At 57.8% G+C, this 27,537-nt stretch overlaps 1 protein-coding gene across 5 annotated transcripts in view; it reads right to left on the bottom strand.

Annotated features, from left to right (window-relative positions):
• Positions 1 to 27,537, bottom strand: part of RALGDS (ral guanine nucleotide dissociation stimulator) — a 51,339-nt gene extending 23,802 nt beyond the window's left edge. For 2 of the 5 annotated variants that reach the window (XM_023189025.1, XM_023189026.1), the window contains exon 1: positions 27,285 to 27,537. In XM_023189025.1, coding sequence (XP_023044793.1) covers positions 27,285 to 27,302 — 18 coding nt within the window. In that variant the 5' untranslated portion in view covers positions 27,303 to 27,537. Of the gene's footprint in view, positions 1 to 7,466; positions 8,312 to 9,283; positions 10,606 to 27,284 lie in introns of those variants that run through there. The other 3 variants (XM_023189020.2, XM_023189021.2, XM_023189022.1) reach the window with 2 other exon arrangements.

The following is a 27,537-nucleotide window of genomic DNA, read 5'->3' as shown; positions in this document are numbered from 1 at the left end:
GTCAGGCTGAGGGCGGAGCCGGAGGGGTGAAGAGGGCGGGGCCGGGGAGAGGCGGGACCGGAGAGGCCCAGGGACGCGTGCGTGCGCGCGCCCGCGGCCCCGCCCCCGCCGAGGTCAGACCCGGGTCGGGACCGGGAGCCTGGAGGGGCGGGGTCTGAACAAAGAGGGCGGTGCCGGGGAGGTCGAGGGGCGCGCGGTGGCTGGGTCTCCCTAAAGGGCCTGCTGTCACGTGTGTCGTGGGGCCTTGGGTACCCCGCTTAGGCACCGTCTGCGTGCCACGCTGCTGCAGTGCGTGTGTTGTGTAGGTCTCAAATCTGTACGTGCTTATGATGTGTGGGGAAGCCGCCCTGGTGTCGGCTACCCCGAATTCCAGCAAAGCCTCTCCGCAGCTCTGTGGCCTTCCACAAGTTGCTTAACTCCTCTGAGCCTCACTGTTTCTTCATCTGGAAAATCTGTGTAGTGAAAATGACTTCCTCAAACAATTGCGGGGAGGATGACATTACGTAAGGGACATAAAGCACTCAGCACCTGCCCCTGACTACAGGTTCATGCGGAGTTTGAAGAGGCTGACCATGTGTTCAGTGACCATGTCAGTGCAATTGGAAATCCTGAGTGTGGCGCTGTGTGTGCAGTGGGGGAAAGGGTCAGAGAGTGGGGCCCTACCATTTTTGGGGTAAAGCCCCACACTATCCCCTTTCAGCCTTACAGACACCCTCAGAGGAGGGGAAGTCAGGGAGGTGGGGGAGAGCAGGAGGCGCCAAGGTTGGGGCTGAGAGGCAACTGACAAGGAGGAAGGCATCAAGAGTGACAATGCTGGGCAGAGCGCATGGCTGCGGGGCCTGTCAGCTGGGGCTACTTGTCACTTGGACATCCCTGGTCTCAGGGTGGAGTGGGGCTGCTGGGCCTAAAGGGGAAGCAGGGACAGGGAGATCCTCAACTACTCTTTCTGGAAGCCAGTGAGGAAGGAAGACAACCTGGGGCTTAACAGCAGGGCCACGAGAGTGGATGAATGAATGGGACCCTTCCTCGTGCCTCACCCACTACTGGGCCTGTCCCGGCCTCAGCCCTCAGTCCTCAGGGAGGCCAGCAGTCGCTGCCAGCAGCCCTGGCCATGCCAACCTCCCCATTGGTCCGTACCATTGGGCCTCAGTTTCTCCATCTGTAAACTGAGAGGGCGGGACCAGACAGCACATTCCACGAGCACATCTTGCCCCCTTCCCAAGTGCCAATCCTCAGACACCCACGGAAAACGCTTCCACTGTGACTGGAGTGAGGCGGCAGGTCATCCTTTCAGAACCAGACCCCCATGTGCACACGACTAGAAGGGCCTACTTCACAAAAATTATGGTGGTAAGTTGCAGCTGGGTAGAAGCTATACTGGCTTTCATTTTACTTCCCTGAATTTCTAATTTCTAAAATCAGTATTTTAATAATCAGCTGTATGTGATAAATGCTGTTTTTGATTTTGTTTTTTAGACAGAGTCTTGCTCTGTCACCCAGGCTGGAGTGCAGTGGTGTGATCTTGGCTCACTGCAGTCTCCGCCTCTTGGGTTCAAGTGATTCTCCTGCTTCAGCCTCTTGAGGAGCTGGGATTACAGGCACCCGCCACCATGCACAGCTAGTTTTGTATTTTTTGTACAGACAGGGTTTCGCCTTGTTGGCCAGGCTGGTCTTGAACTTCTGGCCTCAAGTGAAGCGCTCTCCTCGGCATCCCAAAGAGCTGGGATTACAGGTATGAGCACCACGCCCAGCCTGTTTTTGTTTTTTTTTTAAGAAGCAAGATGGGTAGATTTGATTTGGGATGGAGATCCCTAGAGGCTGTTTAGGAAGCCTCCAAGCCCTTTGGCCAGGGAGGGTAATGTAGGTGAGGCACATTTAGAGGCAGGAGGTCCCCACAGGGCCACAAAGAGGTGACCTAGACACTGCCCTCTGGCTCTAAGCTCCTCCTCCCATCCCTTTCTCCTGGGGCCAAGCTCCCAGTGCCTCCAGAAACTGAGAGTCCACAAGCTGCCTGCCACTGACTTTATCTCCTTCGCTGAGTGATGGGCCTGGGAACAAGCGCCTACCTGTTTTATAGCCCAGAAGGACAAGTGACTCATGAGGACACAAAAGAGTCACCACTATTCTGGCCTTGAAGGTCCCGGGTGCTGGGGCAAGGGGTGGCCCCAAGGAGGCTGGAGAGGTGGAGAGTAAAGAATTCATCACAGTAAACCCTCCAACGCGGCTGGCCTGGCTCCTTCCCATCTGACTATATCATCTACAGGAGCCAGGGTGGGGGAGAGCATTACTTAGCTGGTCCCTCTGGCTGGTGTCTGTTTTTACAAAGTTCCTCTTCCTGCCTTGTTCACCTACCTTTGGGACTCCCCTCCCAACTCCTGGGAAGCCTGATCACTGCTCTGGCTGTACATGAGACACACACACAGACATAGAGACAGAGACACAAAGATACACAGAGATGCACACGCGGAGACACATACATAGAGACAGAGACACAGACACGCGGACACACAGAGACACATAGAGACAGAGACACAGATACAGAGACACAGACACACACACACACAGAGACACATAGAGACAGACACAGACACACAGAGACAGACAAAGGCGCACACATATAGAGACAGAGACACACACACAGAGACATAGGGACAGAGACACACATACACACACAGAGATAGAGACACACAGACAGAGGCATACATACTCAGACATGGAGACAGACAAAGAGACTGGGCGTGGTGGCTCATGCCTGTAAGCCAGAGCTTAGGGAGGCAGAGGCAGGATTTTTTGAGCTCAGAAATTGGAGACCAGCCTGGGCAACACAGCAAGACCCCATTCTCCACAAAAAGGGAAAAAACAAGTTTGAGATAGACACAGACACACACACAGATATAGAGACATAGATACATAGAGATACGCACACATAGAGACCGAGACACAGATACACACACCCCACTAATGAAGGTACAGGTAAAGTTCCCTGCACAGGATGTGTTGCCCAGTGCCCCCAGATCGGGCAGGCCTGACTGCTCCACACTGTTAGCAACTGGGCTTGGCATTCATGGGACGCCTGCTGCATGCAAGACCCTCTCCTGAGGCCTCCTGTGCCTCCTGTAAGCTCTGGGGACACCCTAACCAAGGGCAAGGCCATCCTGGGACAGCACATGTCACCAGTGGAGGAACACAGCACCACTCACAGTGTTCTCCTCAAAACCCAAACCTAAATCAAAGCAGGCCTCTGCATATAACTGCCATTTTTGGGATAACAGGGGACAGAGGAACATGTTCAACATACCACAAGGGTGCAATCCACAAATCCAGGCTGTGGGAACCTCTACAGGACCAACAACCCAGTTTCTTCAACAAATACATTTCAGAGGAAAAAGAAAGGGGAAACTAGACTAAAAGAAGGGTAAGAGACATCTAACAAATGCAATGTGTGGATTTCGGATCATGATGTCAGCAAGACAACTGTTTAAAAAAAAAACAACTACAAGACACGTGGATTGTCTGAACACTGCTGCATACTGGGTGACATTAGACATCTTTTTAGGTGTGAGATTGGTGTTGCGGTCACTAGCAGAGTTACATCTTGGGCTATCTGTGGATGGTATCACATGCCTGGGATTCATGTAAATGTCTGCAGGGATGGGCAGGGAGTGGGGCAGTGAGAGGTGGACAAGAGTGGCCCTGCACCGATGGTCGTGAAAGCTGGGGGGTCTTTATGTAATTTTCTCTATTTTTGTGTCTATTTGGAATTATCCACAATAAAAGTTATAAGAAGAAAAATGGCCGGATGCAGTGGCTCACGCCTGGAATCCCAGCACTTTGGGAGGTTGAGTTGGGTGGATCACTTGAGGTCAGGAGTTCGAGACCAGCCTGGCCAACGTGGTGAAACCTCGTCTCTACTAAAAATACAAAAAAATTAGCCTGGCATGGTGGTGCGTGCCTGTAATCCCAGCTACTCGGGAGGCTGAGGCAGGAGAATCGCTTGAACCAGGGATGTGGAGGTTGCAGTGAGCCGAGATTGCACCACCGCACTCCAGCCTGGGCGACAGAGCGAGACTCTGTCTCAAAAAAAAAAGAAGAAAAAGGACACAGCTTGAGACTCGCCCTCTGATACCTCTGAGGCTCCCAGCAGTCCTCCAGAGAGGACTACAAACTTCTGACCCCGGGCAGTGACACCTGGCCAGGCTCACCATTTCCTGTATTACTCTCTGTGTGCTCAGGGGTCACTGATGGCATCTTTACTACAAAAGGGGTTGGGGGCCCTGCTGCGGGGACTGAGGCCGTGGGCAGCTAGAACCCAAGTCCAGATGCCCAGATGGGGCTGTCAGAGGTGGCTGGGGGCAGCCCGGGTCAACTTGTGTGGGTTTGACGCTCAAGGCCAATGACAAGCCTATGCTTGGCTGTTGGAGCCTCTGCTGGGAGGAACTAGGGACTCTGGAGAGCACTAAGCACTGCCGGGAAATGGGGGTTCTTATGAATCGGCGTCGGTCCCTTCCTCCCTCCTGCTCCAGATCATGCCCCCCACCCCCTACCTAGCCTTCCCAGGTTCCCAACCTCCCCCTGGGACATGCACCTGCCTTTCCTTGGGGGCTACAACCACAAGCCCCTGGAGAGCACAGCTGCACAGACCTTTCGGAAGCCGGGATGCTGCTCGTAGGGGAACTTAAAAAGGCAGGCTGTGAACTGACAGATGGCAGCCAGCTCCCGCCCACACATGTGTTTTGTTTGGCTTGCGAAGTGTTTTTAAAATTTTAAGCCAACAGTAAAAGGTCAGGTGATTTCATATAAAAATCCACATTTCCCACTTCTCCTGTAACTCTGGCTGACCTGACCACACCGGGTCTGTGCTCCCGAGTGTCGCCGGAAGCTGACTGCAGCTGCCTCCTGTGGCCAGGGCATGTGTGGGGATCGCTCTGACAACCGTCCCCTGCTCCTGCAGTGCCCGGTGCCCGACACCCAGGGGAGTTACTGCCACCCCGGAGGGGCCACCAATTCAACATGTGACAGCCCAAAGTTGGAGGAAGCAGAGGAGGAAGAGACAGAGGGGGACACACAGATGGAAACTGAGCCCAAGAACCAAGAGTGAGCCTGAGGACCACAGCGAGGGATAGTGCGAGAGGGAGGCAGCAGGCAGACGGAGGCGAGGAGACTCCCTGGGCATCTTACGTCACTCCTCAGCCCCTGAGCAGCTGTCTCATTTAAGGAAAAGATGTGTTCAGGCTGGATCTCTGTGGTCCCTCTTCTCCCTGCTCCCATACCCAGACACGGTGGCCAGTGGGGTCTTGATCCCACTGCCCTCAGGCAGAAGACCACTGGCTCGGTGTGGTCCTAGCTTCCCCCTCCAGGCTCCCTCTTGGCAGAACTGCTGCAGCTCCTTCTTCATGCTGCCCCTTCTCTCTGGCTGGTCCTTCCCTCCTTCTACCCGTTCCTTGGCCGGTACATCCTTGGCCAGTACCTGAGAGGCGGATCATAAAAGTTGTCCCTGTGGACCTTCAAGTCGGGACCCAGGCCTGCCCTAGGCAGGATCCCAGGGAATGGGTTTTGGGCCTGGGGTGCAGTTCTGGGGACTGCCAGACACACAGCAGTTCAGAGCGGGAACCGGGCACAAGGCAGTGTCTGGGTGACTGTGGCCTTTGGCTATCACCCTTTCCAACCTGGGCTCGGCCAAGGCCGGGAGGAAAGGCAGCCAGGTACCCAGACTCAGGTCAGGCCCTGGTGGAAAACCTGTCGCCTCCTGTCGGGCAGGTGGAGGTCACTGACCCCTTTCTGTCTCTTGTGATCTATATTTAGAGCCTGGGGAGGACATGAACAGGGTGAGGCCTGGACGCGCTCCTCGGTCATTTCCCAACACTGGCGTCACCATTCCTAGCCTGCCTAGGTCCTGGGGTGACCCTCTGTGGGCGGGTGAGCACACACCTTGGCAGGAGGTGACGCAGCTGGACCACGCGTGGGAACTCCCGGCACAGCGGTCGGACCTGGCTCAGCCCCACCTCCCCTGCCACTGGGTTCCTGGCAACCTCTGGTAGCTTCTTCCTCCTCCTTCTACCCCCCAGGATGCAGGGGTCCCCACAGGCGAGAGGCTGAACTCAGAGCTAGCCAGGCGAGAAGCGAAGCACCGAACCACTGCAATCTCCAGGAGACCACACTGGGTGGCGGGGTGACAGCAACCCTCTGACCTCACAGGGTGCTGCCATCTCAGCACAACCGGAACAAGGTGTGCTGATGCCGGGAGCAGCGGAAACGGCCCTGGATGGGGATGCAGAGGGCTCCGGATCAGCCTGGGACTCGCTGTGGGGCCCTGCTGTCATCCTCTGAAAATGGGTACACCCACAGCATATTGAGAGGTAGGCACGCACAGGAGCAAACGGGATAAATGCATCCATGGGTTGCAAACCGGGGGCCGCTCGGACAGCTGTCCCCTACTCCTGCAGTGCTCGCTGCCTGGCACCATGAGAAGTCACTGCCACCCCCAAGGGGCTGCCAATTCAACATGTGACAGCCCGACGTGGAGGGAAGCAGAGGAGAGAGGAAGACATAGAGGGAAACTGAGCCTAAGACCCAAAAGTGAGCTGGAGGACCACAGCGGGAGAGGGAGACAGCAGGCAGACGGAGGTGAGGAGAGAGAGCGGCAGAGGAGCTGCGGGGGCGCTGGGCACACCTGGCTGAGGAAGGGACCAAAGGCCCAGAGGTCCCATAATCTCAGCCTAGTACCTGTCCCCAAGCCCGGGGGCCCTGATCAGGAGGCAGCAACGTCTATCCCACAGCTGTGATAGGCGGGGCGCATCACACCCCGAGGGGCCCCAGCATCCATGGTCTCCCCTCCTGCAGGGTGGTCAGCCGCCAGCCTGGCCCCGGACTCCTTGGAAATGCTCCACAAAGTGCCAGCTGGAAATGTCATAGCACAGGGGGCCTTGGCATGAGCCAGTCCCAAGGGGCCATTCTTTCCTGTGGGTTTGGGGAACTCTTTTAAGATCTGGAGCACAGATTCAGGTTCCAGTGCCTGCCCTGTGTCTTCCTAGCCTTAGTTTCACCTCTCGGGGCCTCCGTTTCTCCATCAGTAAAATGAGGACAGTAACCGTCATAGCACCAGGCTCTCAGGCTTCTCAGGAGAGCAGACAGTGAAGCAGTGCACAGAAGTCCTTGGTAATCCAAGAAGCACTCTCCGGACAGAGCTGCCGGGACAGCCCACAGCCACCCTGGACCGACCCGCGGAGCACGGGGCAGCTGGGGAGGCCAAGTGGGTGCACACAGGCACCAGCAGCAGAGCAGACCCCCAGTCTCCTCTCTCATACCCAAGACGGGAGATGAAGACTCCACTGCAAGTTCCAAACTCCTCCAACCAGTTCTGACGGGGAAGAAGGGGAGTCCTGGGAAAGCAACTCCCGCGCCTGCGGCCCGGCAGTGACCTACCCAGCCCCTCCCCGGCAGAGGCACTGGTTGCCCTGGAAACTCACCTCAGTGGTGGCTGGTGGTGGCAGAGGTGCCAGCCAAGGTGTCGGGCTTTGGAGAGCGGCACGGCGGGCGATGGCCCTCCTCCTGGCAGTCACCACAGAGACACAGGCAAAGAACACAGAGCCCTTCCCTACTCTGGTCGCAGCAGGCCTGGCACAAACCTGGCCTGCTTCCCGGGCCATGGTGGGGCGAGAGCCAGGTGGGAAGTGGGCCCTGCGGGAGGCCCTCTGCCAGTGTGCTTGTCGCCTACGTGTCTTAGTGGAGTGGAGCACCCGAGTGCCTGGGCCTGGTGTCACCCGCGTGGCTGTCATACCTGCTCCTGTGACAGGCAGGGCCAGGAATTCCCGCTTGTACCAGGCCAGGGGCCAGCCAAGGAGGAGTGGAGAGGCTGCCCCAAGCTAGCCCAGCTTTCTCCTTTAATTCTTCAAGCCCCTACTCCCATTCCTCCTGTGTCAGGGGACTGGAAACCACCACACAGAGTCAGAAAGGTGACAGATACAAGTAACCAAATCAAAACAGGGCTCAGTCAGCAGAGCTACCAGGTGGATGTGAGTCCAGCCAGAGGCACTGGGAGGCAGGCAGGAGACCCCTACTCACTTGTTCTGGAAGGCTTCCCTGCCCCCTAGACCTGAGCCCCTCCATCCCTGGCACCCAGGCACGAGATTTCCTTTCTTCTTTTTTTTTTTTTTTCCTCCTGAAATGGAATCTCTCTCTGTCGCCCAGGCTGGAGTGCAGTGGTGCGATCTCGGCTCACTATAACCTCCGCCTCCCAGTTCAAGTGATTCTCCTGCCTCAGCCTCCCGAGTATCTGGGATTACAGGCACATGCCACCATGCTCAACTAATTTTTTTTTTTTTTTTTGAGACATCGTCTCACTGTGTCACCCAGGCTGGAGTGCAATGGCGTGGTCTCAGCTCACTGCACCTTCGCCTCCTGGGTTCAAGCAATTCTCCTGCCTCAGCCTCCTGAGTAGTTGGGACTACAAACACGCGCCACCACACTCAGCTAATTTTTGTATTTTTAGTAGAGACGGGGGTTTCACTACGTTGGCCAGGCTGGTCTCGAACTCCTGACCTCGTGATCTGCCTGCCTCAGTCTCCCAAAGTGCTGGGATTATAGGCATGAGCCACCGCGCTCAGCCACTTGGCTAATTTTTTTGTATTTTTATTAGAGATGGGATTTTGCCACGTTGGCTAGGCTGGTCTCGAACTCTTGACCTCAGGTGATCCATCTGCTTTGGCCTTCCAAAGTGGTAAGATTTCAGGCATGAGCCACCGCGCCTAGCCACAAGATTTCATTTTAACTGGGCACAGGGGTGGGGGTTGCCAACTGTTTGTTTCATTAAGTAGGATGGTAAAAAATAATAATATCACCACCACTACTCCCACCATTCAGAAAAAACACCACCAAAGGTAACAAGAAAGGGCTGCCATCAGAAAGAAGGGCAGCCATGAAATGAGTACATTTGGCTTTTAGAATAATTTACTAGAGTGACCACTGGAGTTATAAACCACAACACAAAACTTACTACCTTGTCCCCATCTCTGTTTTTCTCATTTTGCTTCAAACCAGACATTGGAAGCCATCGGACGCATCCAACACACCCATCTGACAAATGGAAGATGAGCCCCACAGAGAACAGGGACTTGCCCAAGATCTCACAGGAAAACCCAAGACTCACGTCTGTCCAGCCGCTCTGCAAAGCTTGCAGACGCTCCCTCCATCCTGACCTGGGGGTAAGAACACTCAGAACCCCAACCCCAAAGCCCAGAGATGCCAAGGTGAAGTCAGAGGCCAAGGGTCTCAGCTACTTCCTTACCTTCCTGGGACCCTGGCCGGGTGGATGCCCAGTGCCTGGCTGTAAGTGGAGGGCACAGGGCAGGGAGCAGGACAGCAGAGGCAGGGAGGAGGGGGTGTGGGCAGGGGCTGTGGAGGGCCCCCACAGGCACATCAGGCCCCGGGGCCCAGCGTCCCGCCCAGATACTGCCCCAGCAGCAGCTCGCTCCCCACCGGGCTCCTCTGAGCATCTCACATCCTCTTCCGGTGGCTTTGTGGGCCTCAGGGGACCCAGCTGAACAGGCAGTTCAGGGCCTGGGAGCTCTGCCACCCTTGGGGTGGGGACTCTCAGGGGATGTGGGTGGACATCTGGGGGTGGGGCCAGGCTGGGCTGCGGGGGCATCAGAGAAATGGAGCTAGAGGGTCATTTCAGGGGGGCCCTGGAGCAGCCACCTTCCTGCCTCCCTGGACTCACCCTGCGGCCAGAACAAATCACTTCTGCTAAAATCCCTCCACCATTTCTGTCCCACCCAGAAGAGAATCCCAAGTCTTCACCTGCCCACAGCCCCCTCCTACTAACTCCAGCTGCCAGTGTCCTCTGCTGGGAACCATGTTCTTCCCCGTTGGTCTAAGGACTCGGTCCCCACTCAGAGCAGCCTTCTCCAACGCCCCTGTCTTAATGCACCAACACCATCCCTGACCATCCCTGCCCCAGCCACCCCATTCCCTGTCCTTTTTCCATCTGACACACTTCCTCTTGTGGCCAGGCTCCAAGGCCCTGTCCCCTGGGAAAGTCAGGCGTCACCTCTGGCCTCTCTCGCACACAGTGACTCAGCCTTTAGCTTCGAGAAATAGTAGAGCCAACCAGGCTGTGAACTGGTCAGCCCAGGATTGAAATTCCGATCCCCAGGGACTCTGGAACCCTGGGCCAGTGATTTAGCATCTCTGGGCCTCAGTTTGCTCCTCTGTAAAATGGGCACAAGGGCGCTGGAGGATTCCACAATAACTCAGCATGGGCTTGGCTCATGGTCGTGCTTGGCAGATGTGCAATGATCATCTCCCACGGGGACTTGAGGAGTTCAGGTGCTACAGGGTCACATGCCTGCCCCGGTGCCAGGCACATAACAGACATTTGATCAATGTTGGTGGGTGCTGCCCCTGTGCCAGGAGTGCCATAGCCTGACTCCATCCCTGAGAGCAAGGTCCAGATGGCAGTCCAGGGTCTGCCCAGTGCTCAGAGTCTGGCTTGTATCTGGATCCTAGCAGACAGCTCAGAAATGTTTGCCTATGTAGAAGCACACAGATGGGTACTGCAAGGCAGGCCTGGTCCCGGGAGAGACCACCAACGAAGAGGATGCTGCCTGGATACACACTCTTTTTTTTTTTTTTTTTTTTTTTTTGAGACGGAGTCTCGCTCTGTTGCCCAGGCTGGAGTGCAGTGGCCAGATCTCAGCTCACTGCAAGCTCCTCCTCCCGGGTTTACGCCATTCTCCTGCCTCAGCCTCCCGAGTAGCTGGGACTACAGGCGCCCGCCACCTCGCCCGGCTAGTTTTTTGTAATTTTTAGTAGAGACGGGGTTTCACCGTGTTAGCCAGGATGGTCTCAATCTCCTGACCTCGTGATCCGCCCGTCTCGGCCCCCCAAAGTGCTGGGATTACAGGCTTGAGCCACTGCACCCGGCTGGGTACATACTCTTAACGGGAAAGAAGCCCTGTGCAGACAGGCAGGATCTGGGTGAGGCAGGCGGCAGGGGTTGGTATCCGAGCAGGGATCTGAGACTATCCCCAGCTTCGGCCTCTCACTCCGGTGTCACCAACTGCCTGGCCATGTGACCGTGGGCATTATGTGGTATGATTCGGCCGCCACTCCAAGTTTAACAGGGAGCTCAGCACGTGGTTTGGGGGAGTGGGGGGGGGGCTTTCCCTGAGCCTTGGTTTCCTTGTCTGTAAAGTGTGACCTCTCAGCCCAGCCCCGTAGAAGGGCTCAGTGGGCGCGAAGGTGTTTCCTACAGTGTGTGTGCGTTTGGGTGGGTGGGGGCTTAAAGAGGCCCTGGAAAGAAGCGCTCAACTTTCTTTTTTTCTTTTTTCCTTTTTTTTTTTTTTTTTTTTTTTGAAGAAGGGCTCGCTCTGTCACCCCGGCTGGAATGCAGTGGCACCATCTCAGCTCACTGCAAACTCCAACTCCCGGGTTCAAGCCTGTCTCCTGCCTCAGCCTCCCGAGTAGCTGGGATTACAGGCACGCGGCACCATGCCTGGCTAATTTTTGTATTTTTAGTAGAGACGGGGTTTCACATGTTGACCAGGATGGTTTCAAACTCCTGACCTCGAGATCCGCCTGCCTTGGCCTCCCAAAGTGCTGGGATTACAGGCGAGAGCCACCGCGCCCAGCCAGAAGTGCTCAGCCTTCATGGTGGGGGACCAGTAGGGAAGTGGCAGGGAACCAGGCTACCCTGCTAGGTATGTTTGTAAGCTAATGCCTTTACTTGGATAAGCAGCTCCTGGGAACCAGGCCCTGTGCAGGCCATCGCATCTCTCACGCAAGCTTTCTGTGTTATTCTTGAATAGCCCACTCCAGCCCAGCTTCCCAAGCCTATTACCCCCATATCTCCCCTGCCCCCACCTCCAGCACAGGTCAGCCTGGCCTCAGGGCCCAATCCTGGGGCTCCTCCTTTTGGAGCCAGGGTGGGCAGGGCTACCCAGGGCAGTGGGCACTGAGCTTGCTGAAAAGGTTGTCGAGGGGCTGGTGACACAGTCAGGCTGCAGGAGGAGCAGCACCAGCTGCCACTCAGAAATGCAGGCGTCCGGAGGAGGTGGTGCCGGCAGGAGGGGAGCAGCAGGCCCACGCACCCCTCCTCCCACCCACGTGGTCCCTGGCCCTGCCTCTGCCGCCAGCCTGGGGGAGAGCAGGGTCTTTGTTCCCTGCCGGCCAGGCTGCCACGTGATGCGCCACATCACTGTCACTGCCTGGAACGAAGACCGCCATGGAGAGCCCAGGTGCTGGGGCCTGGGGGTGAGGCCAGTTGGAGGAGCTCCACCTGCAGCCCCCCACCACCCCAACTCTGGCTGCCTTCAGGAGCTGGGCCTAGTGAGGGCCATACACGACACAAACATTTCCAGCTACTGTGTGTGAAGCTCACCACAGCCCTGACCTCAGGCTTCTCCCAGGACACACGACCTGCCAGCGGTCCCACGACGCTCTGCCCAGCAGGCCAGGTGGCCTGGGATAATGCACCTGGCCACACACACAAGCCCAGGCTAGCAAAACTCAACCCACAGGCACCTTTCTAGGTAGGGGCAGGGCCAGGCCGGTGCGAGGCCCATTGTTTACAAACACTGTGCAGCTGTCGCTAGGAGCTGTGACTCAGAGCCAGAGCCGTGACTCCTCGCGAAGCTGTTTACTCGGCACCACATCCTGTCCAGGAAACAGATAGCAGAGGCTGAGGCCTGGCTTTTGCTCCTCTTTCCTGCTGCTAACTTGACTCAGGGACCTGCTGACCAGACTTGATATCCAGCTGGGGGGACACTCCAGCTCCCCTCCCCCTGGCTTCTGGGAACCTGAGGGCCCATCAAGTCACTCAACACACATTCAGGCCCAGCCGGCTCTGCTAGGCAGCGATGGTGCTGTGGCCGTGCACGAGATGGATCCTGCCCCTGGAGGCTGCACCTATGCCTGGCATCTGACTAGGAGACTCCCAGGGATGGGGGCACCACTGACACCTGTCACCGTGCAGCCCAGAGGCAAATTCTTGCCATGTTCAGAAGCCTGGGAGGCAGGATCAATTCCTGACATGTCTTCATCCCCTAAAGCCTAGTCTGGCGCTGCCTTTAGCATACCTCAGTGGGGACAAAGCACTTTTCCACACAGCCTCTGCCAGAAGGATGAAGCCACAGTCATCATCTCTGTTGTAAAACTGAGAAAACTGAGGCCCAGAGAGGGCGCACAACTTGCCTGAGGTCACACAGCGTGTTAGTGCCAAGGTAGGGTGTAAGTCCAGCCCCCTTGCTTTCCCTCTACTCTGTTCCAAAGTAAGGATCACAAGTAGACTTGTTCCAGGCAGCACACAGACTTGACACTACTGAGTCCCTGTCCCTGGGGTGGGTGGTCTGTCCAGGCTGGGAACTCTGACTTCCATTTCTCCTGATCACTGCTGCCTCCAACCTGGCACCTCAACCAGAGTCTACAACCCCCTGATAATTTCTACCACTCACTGCCATGCCAATGTGGGTATCATTTCACCATCATGATACGTAAAGCAGGTTTTGCAGGTGAGTTTGAGGACAGAAGCTCAGAGATGGCACAAAACTCATCCAAAGCCACACAGCAGAGCAGGGCTTCCAATCCTGTCTGACTCTGAGACTGCGCTCCCAGTCGTTCCCTCCTGCAAACTCTTAGCAGGAAGACTCTTTCTTTTTTGTTTTTGAGACAGAGTCTGCTCTGTTGCCCAGGCTGGAGCGCAGTGGCACGATCTCGGCTCACTGCAAGCTCCGCCTCCCAGGTTCACGCCATTCTCCTGCCTCAGCCTCCCGAGTAGCTGGGACTACAGGTGCCCACCACCACGCCGGGCTAAGTTTTTCTATTTTTAGTAGAGACGGGGTTTCACCGTGTTAGCCAGGATGGTCTCGATCTCCTGACCTTGTGATCCGCCCGCCTCGGCCTCCCAAAGTGCTGGGAAAAGAGTCAGAGGCAATTTTATCCTCATGGTGCCCTTCTAGGCCCAGGGTGCCAGTATCTCAATGGCCGCTGGTTCACGGGAGGGCCCCTGTGTGTGGTGGGGAGGCAGAGCCTCCGAATGACTCGTGGAAGGCTACACTCCCCAATGGGGAGGCCCTTTCCCTCCACGGGCCACACCTGCCAAGGCATGTGGAAGGTGGGCCCCCCTGGAGCGGGGACAGAAAAGCAAAGAGGGGCTGTGTTTATTTTGGCAGCTGGGGCTTGGCACCACCCCAGGCAGGACAGTAATTCAGCAACTGGCTGATTCACCCACTGCAGGGCTCCCCTACACTGGCTGCCTGCCTGCCGGCCCCTATTACCAGCCCACTGAGTCATGCAGGTTGCCAAGAAACTGAGGATCCAAGAATCCAGGCCCTGCCCCAGCCGCTCCCACTGGCTTGGAGCCCACCAGGACTCAGCCCTGCCAAGGGCACGACAGCTCCCCTCCCGCACCCTGCCTGCCCCCAGGTCCAGCTCCAGGAGGAACCCAACGTCTAACTGTAAGGATCCGAGCAGCGGCTGGGAGCTGGGGCCTACAGTGTCAGGAGTCTGGGGCTAAGCCCTCAGAGCTGGGTGAGCCAGGCAGGTCCCTTTCCCTTGCTGGGCCTTGGTTCTGGCCCATAAACAGGGATCATCTCTGCCTCTGAAAGACTGCATGCTGAAACACTGGATGGGAAGCACTCAAGATAGGGCCTGGCACATGCTCCGTGTCAAAACATGACCCTCTACAGGGAAGAACCAGAGTTCTTATTTTGAATTCAAGGCCAGCTGATACTTCTGTAAAATGCAACCTTTAAAATGTTGCAGCAATGTCAACTGCCATAGAGTTTCTAAGCAATGTCCATTTCTCTACTGAAGTAGATGAGGACCAGTAACAGAGTTTGTGGCCTGCGCTGTCTGCGGACCACAGAGAGGGCCTGGGGCATGACTATATTCACATAGCCAGACCACGCGAATTAACTGAACACCTACTAGGTGCCAGGCACTATTCAAGTGCCAGCGATAGACTAGGGAAAAACACAAAACATAAAAATCACCTTTGGCCTGGGTCACAATAAGTAAAATGCATGTTTGAAAATAAGAGTGCTCCAGAAGGCAAAAACAACAGAGAAGGCTGATGGGGCCCGTGGGGCAGGAGCAGGTGTTACAACTGCAGAGAGTCCAGGAGAGCTGAAGGGGCAGCGCGGGTATGGCTGGAAGGAGGGACGTTAAAACATTTCACCTAGGCCAGGCGCAGTGGCTCACGCCTGTAATCCCAGCACTTTGGGAGACCAAGGCAAGTGAATCACTTGAGGTCAGGAGTTTGAGACCAGCCTGGTCAACGTGGTGAAACCCTGCATCTACTAAAAATACAAAAAAACTAGGCCAGGCGCAGTGGCTCACGCCTGTAATCCCAGCACTTTGGGAGGCCGAGGTGGGTGGATCATAAGGTCAGGAGTTCAAGACCAGCCTGGTCAACATGGTGAAACCCTGTCTCTACTAAAAATACGAAAATCAGCTGAGTGTGGTGGCGGGCACCTATAACCCCAGCTACCCGGGAGGCTGAGGCAGGAAAATTGCTTGAACCTGGGAGGTGGAGGCTGCAGTGACCAAGATGGTGCCACTGCACTCCAGCCTGGGCGACAGAGCAAGACTCCATCTCAAAAACAAACAAACAAAGTAGCTGGGCATGGTGGTACGTGCCTATAATCCCAGCTACTCAGGAGGCTGAGGCAGGAGAATGACTTAAATCCAGGAGGTGGAGGTTGCCGTGAGCTGAGATAGCACCACTGCATACTCCAGCCTAGGCGACAGAGCAAGACTCCATCTCAAAAAACAAAACAAGGCTGGGCGTGGTGGCTCACGCCTATAATCCCAGCACTTTGGGAGGCCGAGGTGGGCGGATTACTTGAGCTCAGGAGTTCGAAACCAGCCTGGCCAACACGGTAAAACCCCATCTCTACTAAAAATACAAAAAATAGCTGGGTGTGGTGGTGTGCCTGTAATCCCAGCTACTCAGGAGGCTGAAGCGGGAGAACTGCTTGAACCCGGGAGGTTCAAGGTTGCAGTGAGGTGAGATCGTGCCACTGCACTCCAGCCTGGGTGACAGAGCAAGACTCGTCTCAAAACAAAACAACACAACACAATTCACCTACCACGGGGTCCTTTCATGCCCCCCTTGGCGGGGAGTTTCTAAGCTCCTTGAGAGCAGGGACTCTGTTCCCCAGGATCCTGATGCCTGGAACAGCATCTAGCACACAGCAGGCGCTCCATAAATGCCTAGATGCACAAGTGAGCTCGATGGGCCGGTCTCTAAAATATTCAGAGGTTCTTGTGGGAAGATCACCGGGAGAGCTCCCTGGAGGAAGTGATGAGGCTGGAGAGGAGCCTGAGGGAGGGCAGGGGGGTGGAGGGCCAGGGAAGGGCGGGGTTGCCTCTGCTCACCTGGCTCCCTCCCATTAAAGTGCTTTCCTGGGAACCAGGCTGAGGAGAGAGGCAGAGGCAAGTCCAGGCGGGGGAAGAGCGAGGAGGAAGGCGGCCAGGCTTTCTGGGAAGCAAGAGCCCTTTTTCTTAGAAGCAGGGCCCTGGAGTTTCCCAGAAGCCAGCCTGCCCTGGGACGGTGGCAGCAGTGGTAGGTGGTGAGGCTGGCCCTGGTTTAACCTACGGGATTTTCCCTTCCTAAATTCCTGGCCCAGGAACAATTCTTGGGCAACGGGTCTCTGTTCACAGGTAAGTAGAAGTTGCTCTGGTGTGGGCAGAGACCCCTCCGCACCGCACAGCCGTGGCTGGTGAGGATGGGGGATGGGGACTGAGCCCACAGTCAGGCCCCTGTGTCCAGCAGGCCCTGGTCACCCAGTGCACTGGGGCCAAGGGAACCAGGACAAATGGGCCCTTGTGGTTGGGAGGCTGCCTGCCGTGCCAGGGACACTGCGTGCCTGGTGCTGCCACCAGCCTGTCGCCTGCCTGAGGGGGCTGAGGGCCTGGGAAGTGGGGCTACCCTTTCCGAAGGGGGCATCCTGAGCTGCCCTGGCCTCTGGAGAGGGCACAGGGCCTTGGCTGGCTGCCAGGAGGTGGCAGGGCTGGTGCCCGCTGCCTTCTTTCTCACAGTCCTTTGCCTGCAAGAAGTTCCCCAGGGCTAGAGAAGAGTAATCCCTTGGGACTCTAGGGCCCTGGGTCTGAGGGACACTGCTGTGTCCTAACCTCCTGCCACCCACTGTCCCATTAACCCCTGGGCTCGGCTCCTTCCTTGGCTTCTCCCCTGGAAGGTGAGACTCAAGGGCCTCTCCTCTCTGCCTCACCTGGGACACCTGACAAAGGACAGCAAGGTACCAGCTGCCCTCCCCTGCCCAGGGACCCTCCGAGAGCTGTTCAGGTCTCCATGCCAGCACCACGGTGGGCAGCTGGGTGTGCCAGGCAGTGGCTGAGCAGTTTCCAGCCACCACAACCCTGTGAGCTGGGCCTGGCTGTCAACCCAGTAACGGATGAAAAAACTGACAGCCCTGCTCATGGTCACGGCTCCAGCCTGGGCCTGCTGCTTTGTTTGTTTGTTTGTTTGTGACAGAGTCTGGCTCTGTCACCCAGGCTGGAGTAAAGGGGCGTGATCTCGGCTCGCTGCAACCTCTGCCTCCCACGTTCAAGCGATTCTCTTGCCTCAACCTCCAGAGCAGCTGGAATTACATGCGTGCGCCACCATGCCTGGCTGAGTTTTGTATTTTTAGTAGAGATGGGGTTTCACCATGTTGGTCAGGCTGGTCTCAAACTCCTGACCTCAGGTGATCCACCCGCCTTGGCTTCCAAAGTGCTGGGAGTACAGGCATAAGCCACCGCACCCAGCCAGGTGTATTACTTTAAAAAGGCAAAATGCAAACTCCCACTCCCTCCCACACTCACTGTGGCAATGTGCTCTCCCTCCCCAGGCACCAGCCATGTGTCCCCACACGCAGCCACATGCACCCCTTCATGTATGTGCTCCCTCAGCCACTGTCCAGCTTGTCACATCTGGGCATGCAGACATACGGGGTCACCCAAAGGCAGAGAGATGCCCCTGCCCCCGACACACGTGCAGGAATGCACATGTACCCCACAGCATCCCACAGCACACAGCCCCTGCCCCTGCAGGCCCAGAGGCCCCGGATACACACCCTGCTCCCTGCATATCTGTCAGATAGCAATGGGTACCCCAGCATCCCCAGACCCCTGAGCACACTCCCTCAGGGCTGCGTAGAGGGAAGGAGGCAGGGCTCCATGCAGGGACTCCCTGGCCCCAGCAGCTGGGAAGGAAACTCCTCATGGAGTCCTGAAGAATGGCAAGCATCTGTTTCAACGGGGTAGGGGGCCAGGCAGGCAGCGCTGCCAGCTGGGACCTTCCACACTGGGCACTACCCACCTGCACACTACCCCCAGCTGTCACCTCCCCAGCCACCCAGGGCCTGGGGCCAGGTGGACTGCTTCAGCCTTGAACTCTAGTCCTGAGCAACTGGGCAGCCAGGGCCTGGAACTTGGCCTCAGAGAAGCAGCGATGCTTGGCCTGGGCAACTTTCTCGCCTCCTCTGGGCCCTAGTTCCCCTACCTGAAAAGACCTGTGGATTCAACTTAGGGCCTGCAAGTGTCCCTGCCCTCCGCCCACACCCTGGCTCCCCAAGGGCAGCCGGAGCTGGTGGGCCATCGGCCATCTCCCTTCTGTGAAGGGGAACGGACATTGGCTGCCACCTGCAGAGGGCCTGCCCGTGTCGTGCCAGGGGCCTTAGGAGCATCTCACACTCCCCCACATCCGTAGGTCTGCAGAGGAGGCAATGGGGGCGCAGAGGAGTTAGGGAGCCCACTTGTCTGGGTCCCCTGAGGCCAAGCCAGGGCTCCCATCCCGCCTCCCAGGCTTCTCTCCCCTTGACCTCTAGACAGCCCAAACTTCCCTGGGGCTTCTGTTCCTGGTGATCATCATGACAGATGACAGCACTCATCAGGTGATTAATCAGCCAATCACTGGATCATCGGGACAGATAAGTGCTGCTCAGGGCTGGGGTTCTCCCTCCCCTCAGCCACAGCCCGGCAGGTGTAGGGTGGGAGCTGGAATCCCTCTGGAATGGGTTCAGGTCAGGTGGTGGCAGCCCCCAGGGCTTAAATACCTTCCACCACCCTCCCCACAGTCTCACCCTCCCCATGGTCCCACCTCTCATGGTCTCACCCTCCCAGTCTTTTATGTGCCCACCAGGCAGTGCAGGGAGGGGAGGCCAATGTAGGGGAGGAGGGGGAGGGTTCTTGGTGCAGCACCCGGGCAGGGTGGGTGGGGCTGCATGCCTGAATCTTCCCTCCCACCAGCTGAAGCGGCCTCCTGCCGCCTGTTCTTCAGTGCTAGGCTGGGGGCTCACCTCGTCCGCCCGCCTTCTTGGCGTGGCGTCCGCCATGAACATGGGCCAGGGCTGCGTGCACCTTGGGCTGTGGGCCAGCAGCTCCCCGCCACTGTCTGTGCTGCCCCCTGCCCTGCCGCTCCACGTGTGGCACTCCAATTGAGGGCGGCCGGGCAGAGTCCCCATGGGATCACCCTGAGCCCAGCCGATGACCCCCAAGTGAACATACGAGTTCAGCACCCAACTCCGGAGGCGGGCACTCCCCTTGTCCATTTGACAGATGGGGCAAGGGAGACTCAGAGGGGTGAGGTCATGACCCAGGGTCACATAGTGAGCAAATGATCAGGGTCAGACTGGCATCCTGGCTCCGTGAGAGCACCGGGAGGCCCCGGGGGGTGGTCACCAACAGTCCTACCCTCACCGCCATCCCCAGAGAGAACATCTGAGGCGACCAGGTCTCACATCCTTCCCATCTCCAAAGTCCAACCCACTGGGCAGTGTGGCCCCACCTGCCTTCTCCCACCATTCTGCTGCCCCACCCTTTCCCAGGGTCTGGGGCTCCACCTCGCTCCTTCCAGGCTGGACACCCCTCATCTGTGTTCTCACCTCGGCTCCCGCGGTGCCCAGGTCTGGGTGCAGGGTGGGCGCCCACAAAGTAAGGCAGTCCCTATGGGAGCCCAGAAGACAGGGCTTCCTTACACCCTCACAGCACCTGCGGGGGCCTCAGGGCAGACAGCGAGGCTCGGAGGGGTCCTGTGCTGCTTCTAGGATGCCCGGCAATAAGCGCTGAGCTGGAATTCTGACCCAAGTGTCCTGCTCCAAAGCCACCTGCTTCACCTGAGGACCGGGGGCCTGATAGCTGAGGTGGATGTTGGCAGGTGAGGAGGAAGGGCAATGGCTGGCCTGGTCCTGGTCCCCTCACTCTCCTGCCCCAAGGCCCCAGTAGGTGACATAATTCACAGGGCAATGTTTATGCATTGAAGGGTGAACACACAGGCAGAGGGGTAGATGGGTCACCAATGGGGAAACTGAGGCCAGTGAGAAGGGACACGCTAACGTCACATAGTCAGTCGGTATCAAAGTTGGCCCAGAACCACAGTCCCCTGTTCCTCTACCCAGCTCAACCACACCCTGGCATGCCAGCCTGCCCCAGGCCAGGGAGCCCACGGCTGCAAAGCACATGGTACCACACATGGTACCCCATGGTCCCACACACTCTGGCTGGCACCAAGCCATTGCTGTGCCTTCTGACCTTGCGTTTTCTGACATTCTGCCACTGTCAACTCTCACTCAGGTATCCAGGAAGTGGCCTCTGTTGCTAGGGGACTGGCTTGATGCCGGGTGGCTGGTAGAGCGGGGAGATGGGGAGAGGGGAGTGGACTGGGGTGTCCCTCAGGAAGGATCCAGGGGCAGAGGCTGCTGGGTCCTGTCTCTGGGTGGAGGTGGAGGGCAGGTGGGCCATCAGAAGTATCTGAGGAAACTGGGCAGGTCAGGCCCCCTCCTCCCCAGGCTCTAATGAAGGTCCTGGACCCTGGTCTCTGCATTTTCTCTTTCAGCCTCAGTCTTCTCTTCAGGTCAGGGGTGGGTGTGCACTGGCGGGGGTTGGAGGTGAGCCATCGGAAAGCCCATCGGAAAGCCCCAGCCCTGAGCCTTCCTGCAGGCAAGTATTTTGGGGGCCAGCAGTTGCCAAGCAACTGCTCTGGGTTGCCATGGGAACACTCCCTTTATCTGGGGCTTGTAATTTTTAGGGGGATGCCACGATGCTTTCCATGCCCTTTCCTCTCCACTTCTTCACCCTGGGTTGGCTGCCCTGGGAGGGGACACTGGAAGTCCATAAGCTCACACCCCACCCTTGTGGGGGGCCTACATATCCCTGGCCCTGACTCTTTGAGGCTCCAGAATCAAGAACCCCCAAAATGCAGAGCCCAGAGTTCAAGGCCTTCATTAGAGCAGGGAGACGATGAAAGGGGCTCATTAGCTCTGTTTACGTCTCCTTGCCGCCATTAACCACCACTTGGGGCCTGGGGCCTCCCAGCCCCGCCCTGCCCAGCAGCCAGGCCCAGACCTGACCGTTGGAAGGCCGCTGTAATTGGAAGGAATGTGGTCCTGGTGCCCGGCCCTTCCCAGGCTTGTGTGCACACAGGGAGGCGCCATTGCCAAACTGCCACCACCTAGCTGTGGAGTCCCTTCCCCTCCCAGTGCCTCGGTTTCCCCACCTGGAAGGGAGGATGGCAGTGGCACTTATCTTGCAGAGTGCTGAGCAGATACAAGGGACACCTTAGCACAAGGACTATGGGCTGGCTGTCACCACCAGGCACCTCTGCAGCATGGGACAGAGGTGCAGGGATGGCCTGGGAAGGACTCTGTGGAGCATGGTCCTGTGGCTAGCATGCAGTGGTGACTGACCACGCCGCTGATGGCAGAATAGCCACTGAATCCAGGTCCCCAGGCTCCCAGCCCATGCCTTCTCCACAAGATCTGTCTGCTCCATATCCCTGACCCTTCCACAGGAGCCAGGGTGCTCCCCCCAGGCCAGGCACCCAGTGCCAGCCAGGTGTACAGACGCCAATATCTGCTATGTGAAGCAATCACTGAACCAACTGTCAAGGACCCGCAGCCTCAGGGGCGGGCCTGGTAGCTCCCTGAGAGAGGAGGTGGTGGGAGGGCCTTGTGCAGGTAGGGAGGTGACAGTAAGAAATGGCCTCTGGCTGGATGCAGCGTCTCATGCCTGTAATCCTAGCACTTTGGGAGGCCGAGGCGGGGGGATCGCTTGAGCCCAGGTGTTTGAGACCAGCCTGGGCAACATGGGGAAACTCTGTCTCTACAAAATATCCAAAAATTAGCTGGGAGTGTTGGGGTGTGCCTGCCGCCCCAGCTACTCTGGAGGCCTGAGCCCAGGAGGTCGAGGCTGCAGTGAGCTGTGATCCCGCCCCTGCACTGCAGCCTGAGCCACAGAGCAAGAGGTTGTCTTAAAAAAAAAAAAAGGAATGGCTTCTACTCATTCCACTCCTGGGCCAGCGGCTCGCTGTGCACTCGGCTCCCTTTCACCGATGCCATGTGAGCAGCTCCATGGCAGGGACCTGACCCCTACTCCTCAGCCCCACACTGCCTCACCCCTTTGTATATCAAAGGGGCCTCTGAGGGGCCGTGCTGACCCCCACCAGGAGCAGCAGGACCACCTCAGGCATCCCAGCTCCCCTGAGACAGGGTCTGGGGCTGGGGTTGGGGGGAAGGACCCCTCAAGTCTCGATCTGCACAGACAGCCCCCCTGTGCCCAGGGCCGCCTTCCGAGCACCCGCAGTAACAAGAGAGCTATTTACAGGTGTAATCAGCCACAGAGCCTCTGGAGAGGCCTCAGAAAGGCCGGCTCAGCTTGCAGGTGAGGAACCAAACCAAAGGCAAACTCCTGACCCCTGTGGGCCCGGCCCCTGCAGCCTCCCAGGTCCCCTATCCCTCGTCCCTGCCTTCCTTCCCGCCCCGCTGACACCACGGTCTGCAAACCATGGTCCTCCTCGCCACCCCGTCACCTCCTCCTCGGCCCCCCGCCGGCCTCCGACGCAAAGTCGCCACCCAGTCACCCCGCCTCGGCCCCGCCTGGTTTGATTTCCTCCCGTGTGTGTCACCCATGAGGTGGCCGTGCCCCTGGCCTGTTTACAGCTGTGCGCAAGCTCCTCGCAACCCGAAAGCGAGACCTTTGTCTGCGGCAGCTCCGCGCCGGGCTGGGCGGCCGCACGGGAGTGCACAGCGCCACCTGCTGGTGCTGCTGCCAAAATACGCCAAGCTGGGGAGCAGGCGGGCTCCGCTCACGCCCCCACACCCCCTAGCTGGGGGCTGGGTTCCTGGCATGTCCTCTGACTCCCCGCTGCTTCCCTAGTCCCCGTAGGCACGCGGGTACCCGGCCTGTGGGAGGAGAGTCATTCCCAATACTCCTGTTACGGGTTGAACTATGTCCCCCAAAAAGATCCCTGGTACCCGTGAATGAGATCTTATTTGGAAATAGGGTCTGTGCGGATTGAATCCGGATGAGGTCATACTGGATTAGGGTGGGTCTTAATCCAGTGACTGCTATCCTTATGATAACAGGGAAAATTGGACAGTCACACACAGGCGGCCATGTGATGATGAAGGCACAGTTTGGAGTCACACGTCTACAACACCAGGAACGAATGCCAAAGAAACTGGTAGCCACCAGAGTTTGGAAGATGCAAGGAAGGATCTTCTCCTAGAGCCTTCAGAGATAGCAGGGCCTGGCTGACCCCTAGATTTTGGACTTTGGCCCTTTAGAACTGTGAGAGAATAAATTTCTATTGTGTTGAGCCACCCAGCACTTTGTGACAGCAGCCTGGGAAACTGACCCGATAGACACTGGCCCCAGTCATCGCCCTCTGTGCCATCACCACACCTCCACTCTGCAAATCAACCACGACCACAGGACACCTCCTTCTGGAATCTCTCTGTGCCCACTCACTCCCCAGATGAGCACTGCCCCTTCCCCTGGCAACTCCCCGGACTGTGTTACCCGCTCCTCTGGCATGGCCTGGACCCAGGAGTCAGATGCAAAATGAATGAGCGAATATCCGTCTTTGCTACTTCGTCATATTCAGATGTTCATAAAAATCAAGCGGCAGCAATGCTGGGGGCTAAGGAAATGGGGAGAGCGATGGCAGGTGTGTGAGGGGCGACAAGGGGCACTTCCAGGTACTCACAGTCACTCTGGCAGCTGGGACAGCCAACCATTGTGTTCTCATGCTCCCAGCCCCTGAGGCTCAGAGAGGGAAAGCCATCTGGGTTGCCAAGCTCCTGCCTCTTGCCAGTTCTGTGACCCCAAACTAGTCATTGTGCCTTTCAGGGCCTCCCCAGTCTCCCGACCTGCACAATGGGGATGGTTCTAACATCTACTTCCTGGGGACATCACCATGCTAATGTGAGACAATACTACAAAACCTGTTAGCTACTGCACAGACTTTGAGATGGAAGGATTAGGAAGGGAAGGGGTCTTCAGAGACAGCAGGGCCCTGCTGACCCCTGGATTTTGGGCCTCTGGCCTTTACAACTGTGAGGAAAGAAACTTCTCACAGGGGTGAGACACAGCCCGGAATACAAGTGGGACAGGATGGGCACTGGTGCTGTATCTAGGGAGTCACTCCCTTCTTAGTCTGGTTTCCTTGTCTGCACCATGAACGGGTTGAAAATGAAGCAAACATCAGATGTCGGCCCCCTGTGGCATATGGAAGCATCTCCCAGTGGGAACACCTTCCATTGGCTCCCATTATGTTTGTTTGTTTGTTTATTGAGACAAGGTCTGGCTCTGTTGCCCAGGCTGGAGTGCAGTGGCATGATCTTGGCTCACTGCAACCTCCACCTCCCAGGTTCAAGTGATTCTCCTGCCTCAGCCTCTGAAGTAGCTGGGATTATAAGCACCTGCCAAGACGCCCGACTACTTTTTTTTTTTTTTTGTGGAGATGGGGTTTCACCATGTTGGCTAGGTTGGTGTTGAACTCCTGACCTTAAGTGATCCACCCGCCTCGGCCTCCCAAAGTGCTGAGATTACAGGTGTGAGCCACCGCACCTGGCCTCCATTATGTTTAGAATCAGGCCTGACTGCCTCCTCTCAGCTACTGTGCGAGGCAGCCTCCACACTGGCTCCAGAGATCCCTGCCTCCTGATACATAAGTTGCTGAGTGATCCCCTTCCTCCAAGGGTGACTGGATTTAGTGATTGGCTTCTCACCAACGGAATACAGCACAAGTGACGTGAGGTCACTTCCAAGATTTACAAAAAACCATGACTTCTGTCTTGCTTGTTTGCTCTTGTTTTCCTCCCCACCCTCACCCCTCACGCCGGGGAAGTGAATTCTGATGCGGTGAGCTGCCTGCCCTACGGAGAGGCCCACATGGCAGTGAACCAAGGGAGGGTCCCCACCAACAGTCACAGAGGAACTGACACCCTCAGTCAAAACCGAATCCTGCCAATAACATGAGAAAGGCCTGAGGGCCGGTCCTGCCCAGTCCCAGCCTCCCTTGAGACCTGGGGGCTGAGGCACCCAGCTGAGCTGCCCTGGATCTGGGTCCACAGAAGCTGTGTGATGATCAGTGTCTGTTGCTGAAAGCTGTACATTAGGGTAGTGTTGTCACACAGCTGTCTCCAGGCCCCTGGGCTTCCCCTCCCGCCCCCAGCTCACTTGGGCCACACTGGCCTGTTTTCTCACTCCTCTCTGGCCAAACTTATTTGTGCCTCCCAGCCCTGTCTGCTGAGCCTTCTCCATCACACTGTCCAGACTCGTGCAGGGCTGGCCCATGCTTTGTCTTCTGGTCACAGCACAGATGTCCCCTTAGCAAGACCTCTCAGACCCCCACCCAGCAGGCCCCAGCCCTCCCTGGCAGCACTGGCATTATTTTCGCTGCAGCACTTCCTTTTTCCTTTCTTTGCCTGTTTGCTTTTGTGTCCTGTCCATCGCCCCCTCCAGACTGCCAGCTCCAGAGGGCAGGCCCACCTGGGTCATTTTCAGAGCCACGCCCAAGCCCAATGCTGCTCCCCTATCCAGGGTGAGTGCTTGGGCACACCTGCTGAAGGGATAGAGGAGGCTCTCAGAGCCCACTCCAGCATCTGAGCAGCTAACATTGTGGAGAGGGATGCTAGTAATGGGGGGTGTGCATTGGGTGGAGGCTGGGGTCACCCAGAGGGACCCTGCAGGGCTCTCCCTGACTCCAGTTGCTCCATGGAGCACAATGGGCACTGCCTCCCCCTGGTGGCCGACACTAGCACAGCAGCAGCCTCGGGCAGAAAACCCAGAAAACAAAACACACACCTTTGTTTGGGTGTTGTCAAGGTAGCAGCTCTCCTGAGTCCCAGAGGGTCAAAGGAGCAGAACCTGCAGGCTCCAGGGGTAATTCAAGGAGCCTCGGAAGCTTCATTTGCTCCCCTCTTTCCCTCTGCTGGCCCTGGGGTGTCCAGTTCACTCGTGAGGCCTCCTCACTCCAACCAGGGCAACGGATCTGGCCCCACTTCCAAATAAGAACCCTGAGGCTTCAACAAGGACAGTCTTGCCCCACAAGAGTGGTCCAGTGCTTGGGCACACTCTGCACCACCCCAGGTCCTCAGCCCTTCAGCCCCCCAGGCTTTTCTTGCTCAGAAGGACCTTCAAGAAGAAGGCATTTTCCACAGACCTCGGTGGGTAGTGGGAGCATCCCCAGTGGAGACCTAAGGCCGACAGACACGTCTACGAGCCTGTGGGACCCTTGGGGTCACCCAGGCCGAACATTCCAATTTATAGAGCAGGAATTTGAGGCTTCCTTTCCTACAGTCCCGTCCACACTGAAGGGGTCTCTTCCTGCTTCTAGGTGATCACAGCGGTGAACACAGAACCCCACAATCTGTCCTCTCCACGCTGCCCCAGCCCAGACAGATCCTGGGAACCCTGGAGAACCCCCGCCCATCAAGCTGGCGTGTCCTCCCCTTGCCCCCCACCCCGTGCCATGGCCCCGCGCATGTTGTTGGGTACTAGATGCCCCTGCCCATGACAGAGCAGCCCCCGCCCTCTTTCTTCTTTCCCCCAGTCACTTCCCCAGCGTCCCGTCCTACTCTGAGTCCCAGGAAGTGTGTGTCTGCGTGTGTGTGAGCATGTGTGCGCAGGCCTGCGCCTGTGCGTGCGCGGAGAAGCCCAGGCAAAAGAGCCCACATGGGAGATGGGCAGGGGTCCTCAGGATCTTAGAGGCTGTCATTCCCAAAGCAAACCCCATGGGAAGGGTGAGTCGAGCCGTTCCTGGCCTAAGAGGTCGGAACCCTCCCTTCACCTCTGGACTCCGCCCACTTCGTGTGCCCCGGGCCAGTCCCTGCCCCTCTCCTGTCCTCAGTTTCCCTACTGTCCCGGTCGGGGTCGGACGCGGAGCTGCGTAAGCGCACGCTCAGCGTGGACGCCGCGCCGGCCTCCCTCCCCCCGGTGGGTGTGAGCGGGGGCGTGCGGTCCTCCCTCCTACCCGCGACGCGGGGCTGGGGCCGGCGCGCACTCACCTGGCAATCTACCATCATCCTCAGCCTCGGCGGCTCATCGCCGGCCCCAGGGCGGGGCCCGGGGCTCGCAGAGGCCGCTCGCCTCGGCCCGCGCGCGGCGCAGGGGTGCGCCCGGCTGCGGGGCTCATGGCGCGGCCTCCGGTCCCCGCCGGGCCCAGGACTCTGTGGTCCCCGGGGCCGCCCCAGCCGCCGCCAGCGCCGCTCCCATTGTCTGCGCCGCGCCGCGCTCCGGCCGCTCGGGCCCCGCCGCTCG

This window comes from Piliocolobus tephrosceles, chromosome 14 (assembly GCF_002776525.5).
Source record: "Piliocolobus tephrosceles isolate RC106 chromosome 14, ASM277652v3, whole genome shotgun sequence".
In the NCBI taxonomy this organism is placed as follows: domain Eukaryota; kingdom Metazoa; phylum Chordata; class Mammalia; order Primates; family Cercopithecidae; genus Piliocolobus; species Piliocolobus tephrosceles.
Note: the sequence above shows the minus strand (reverse complement) of the source record. Positions and strands in the feature narration are given on the sequence as shown.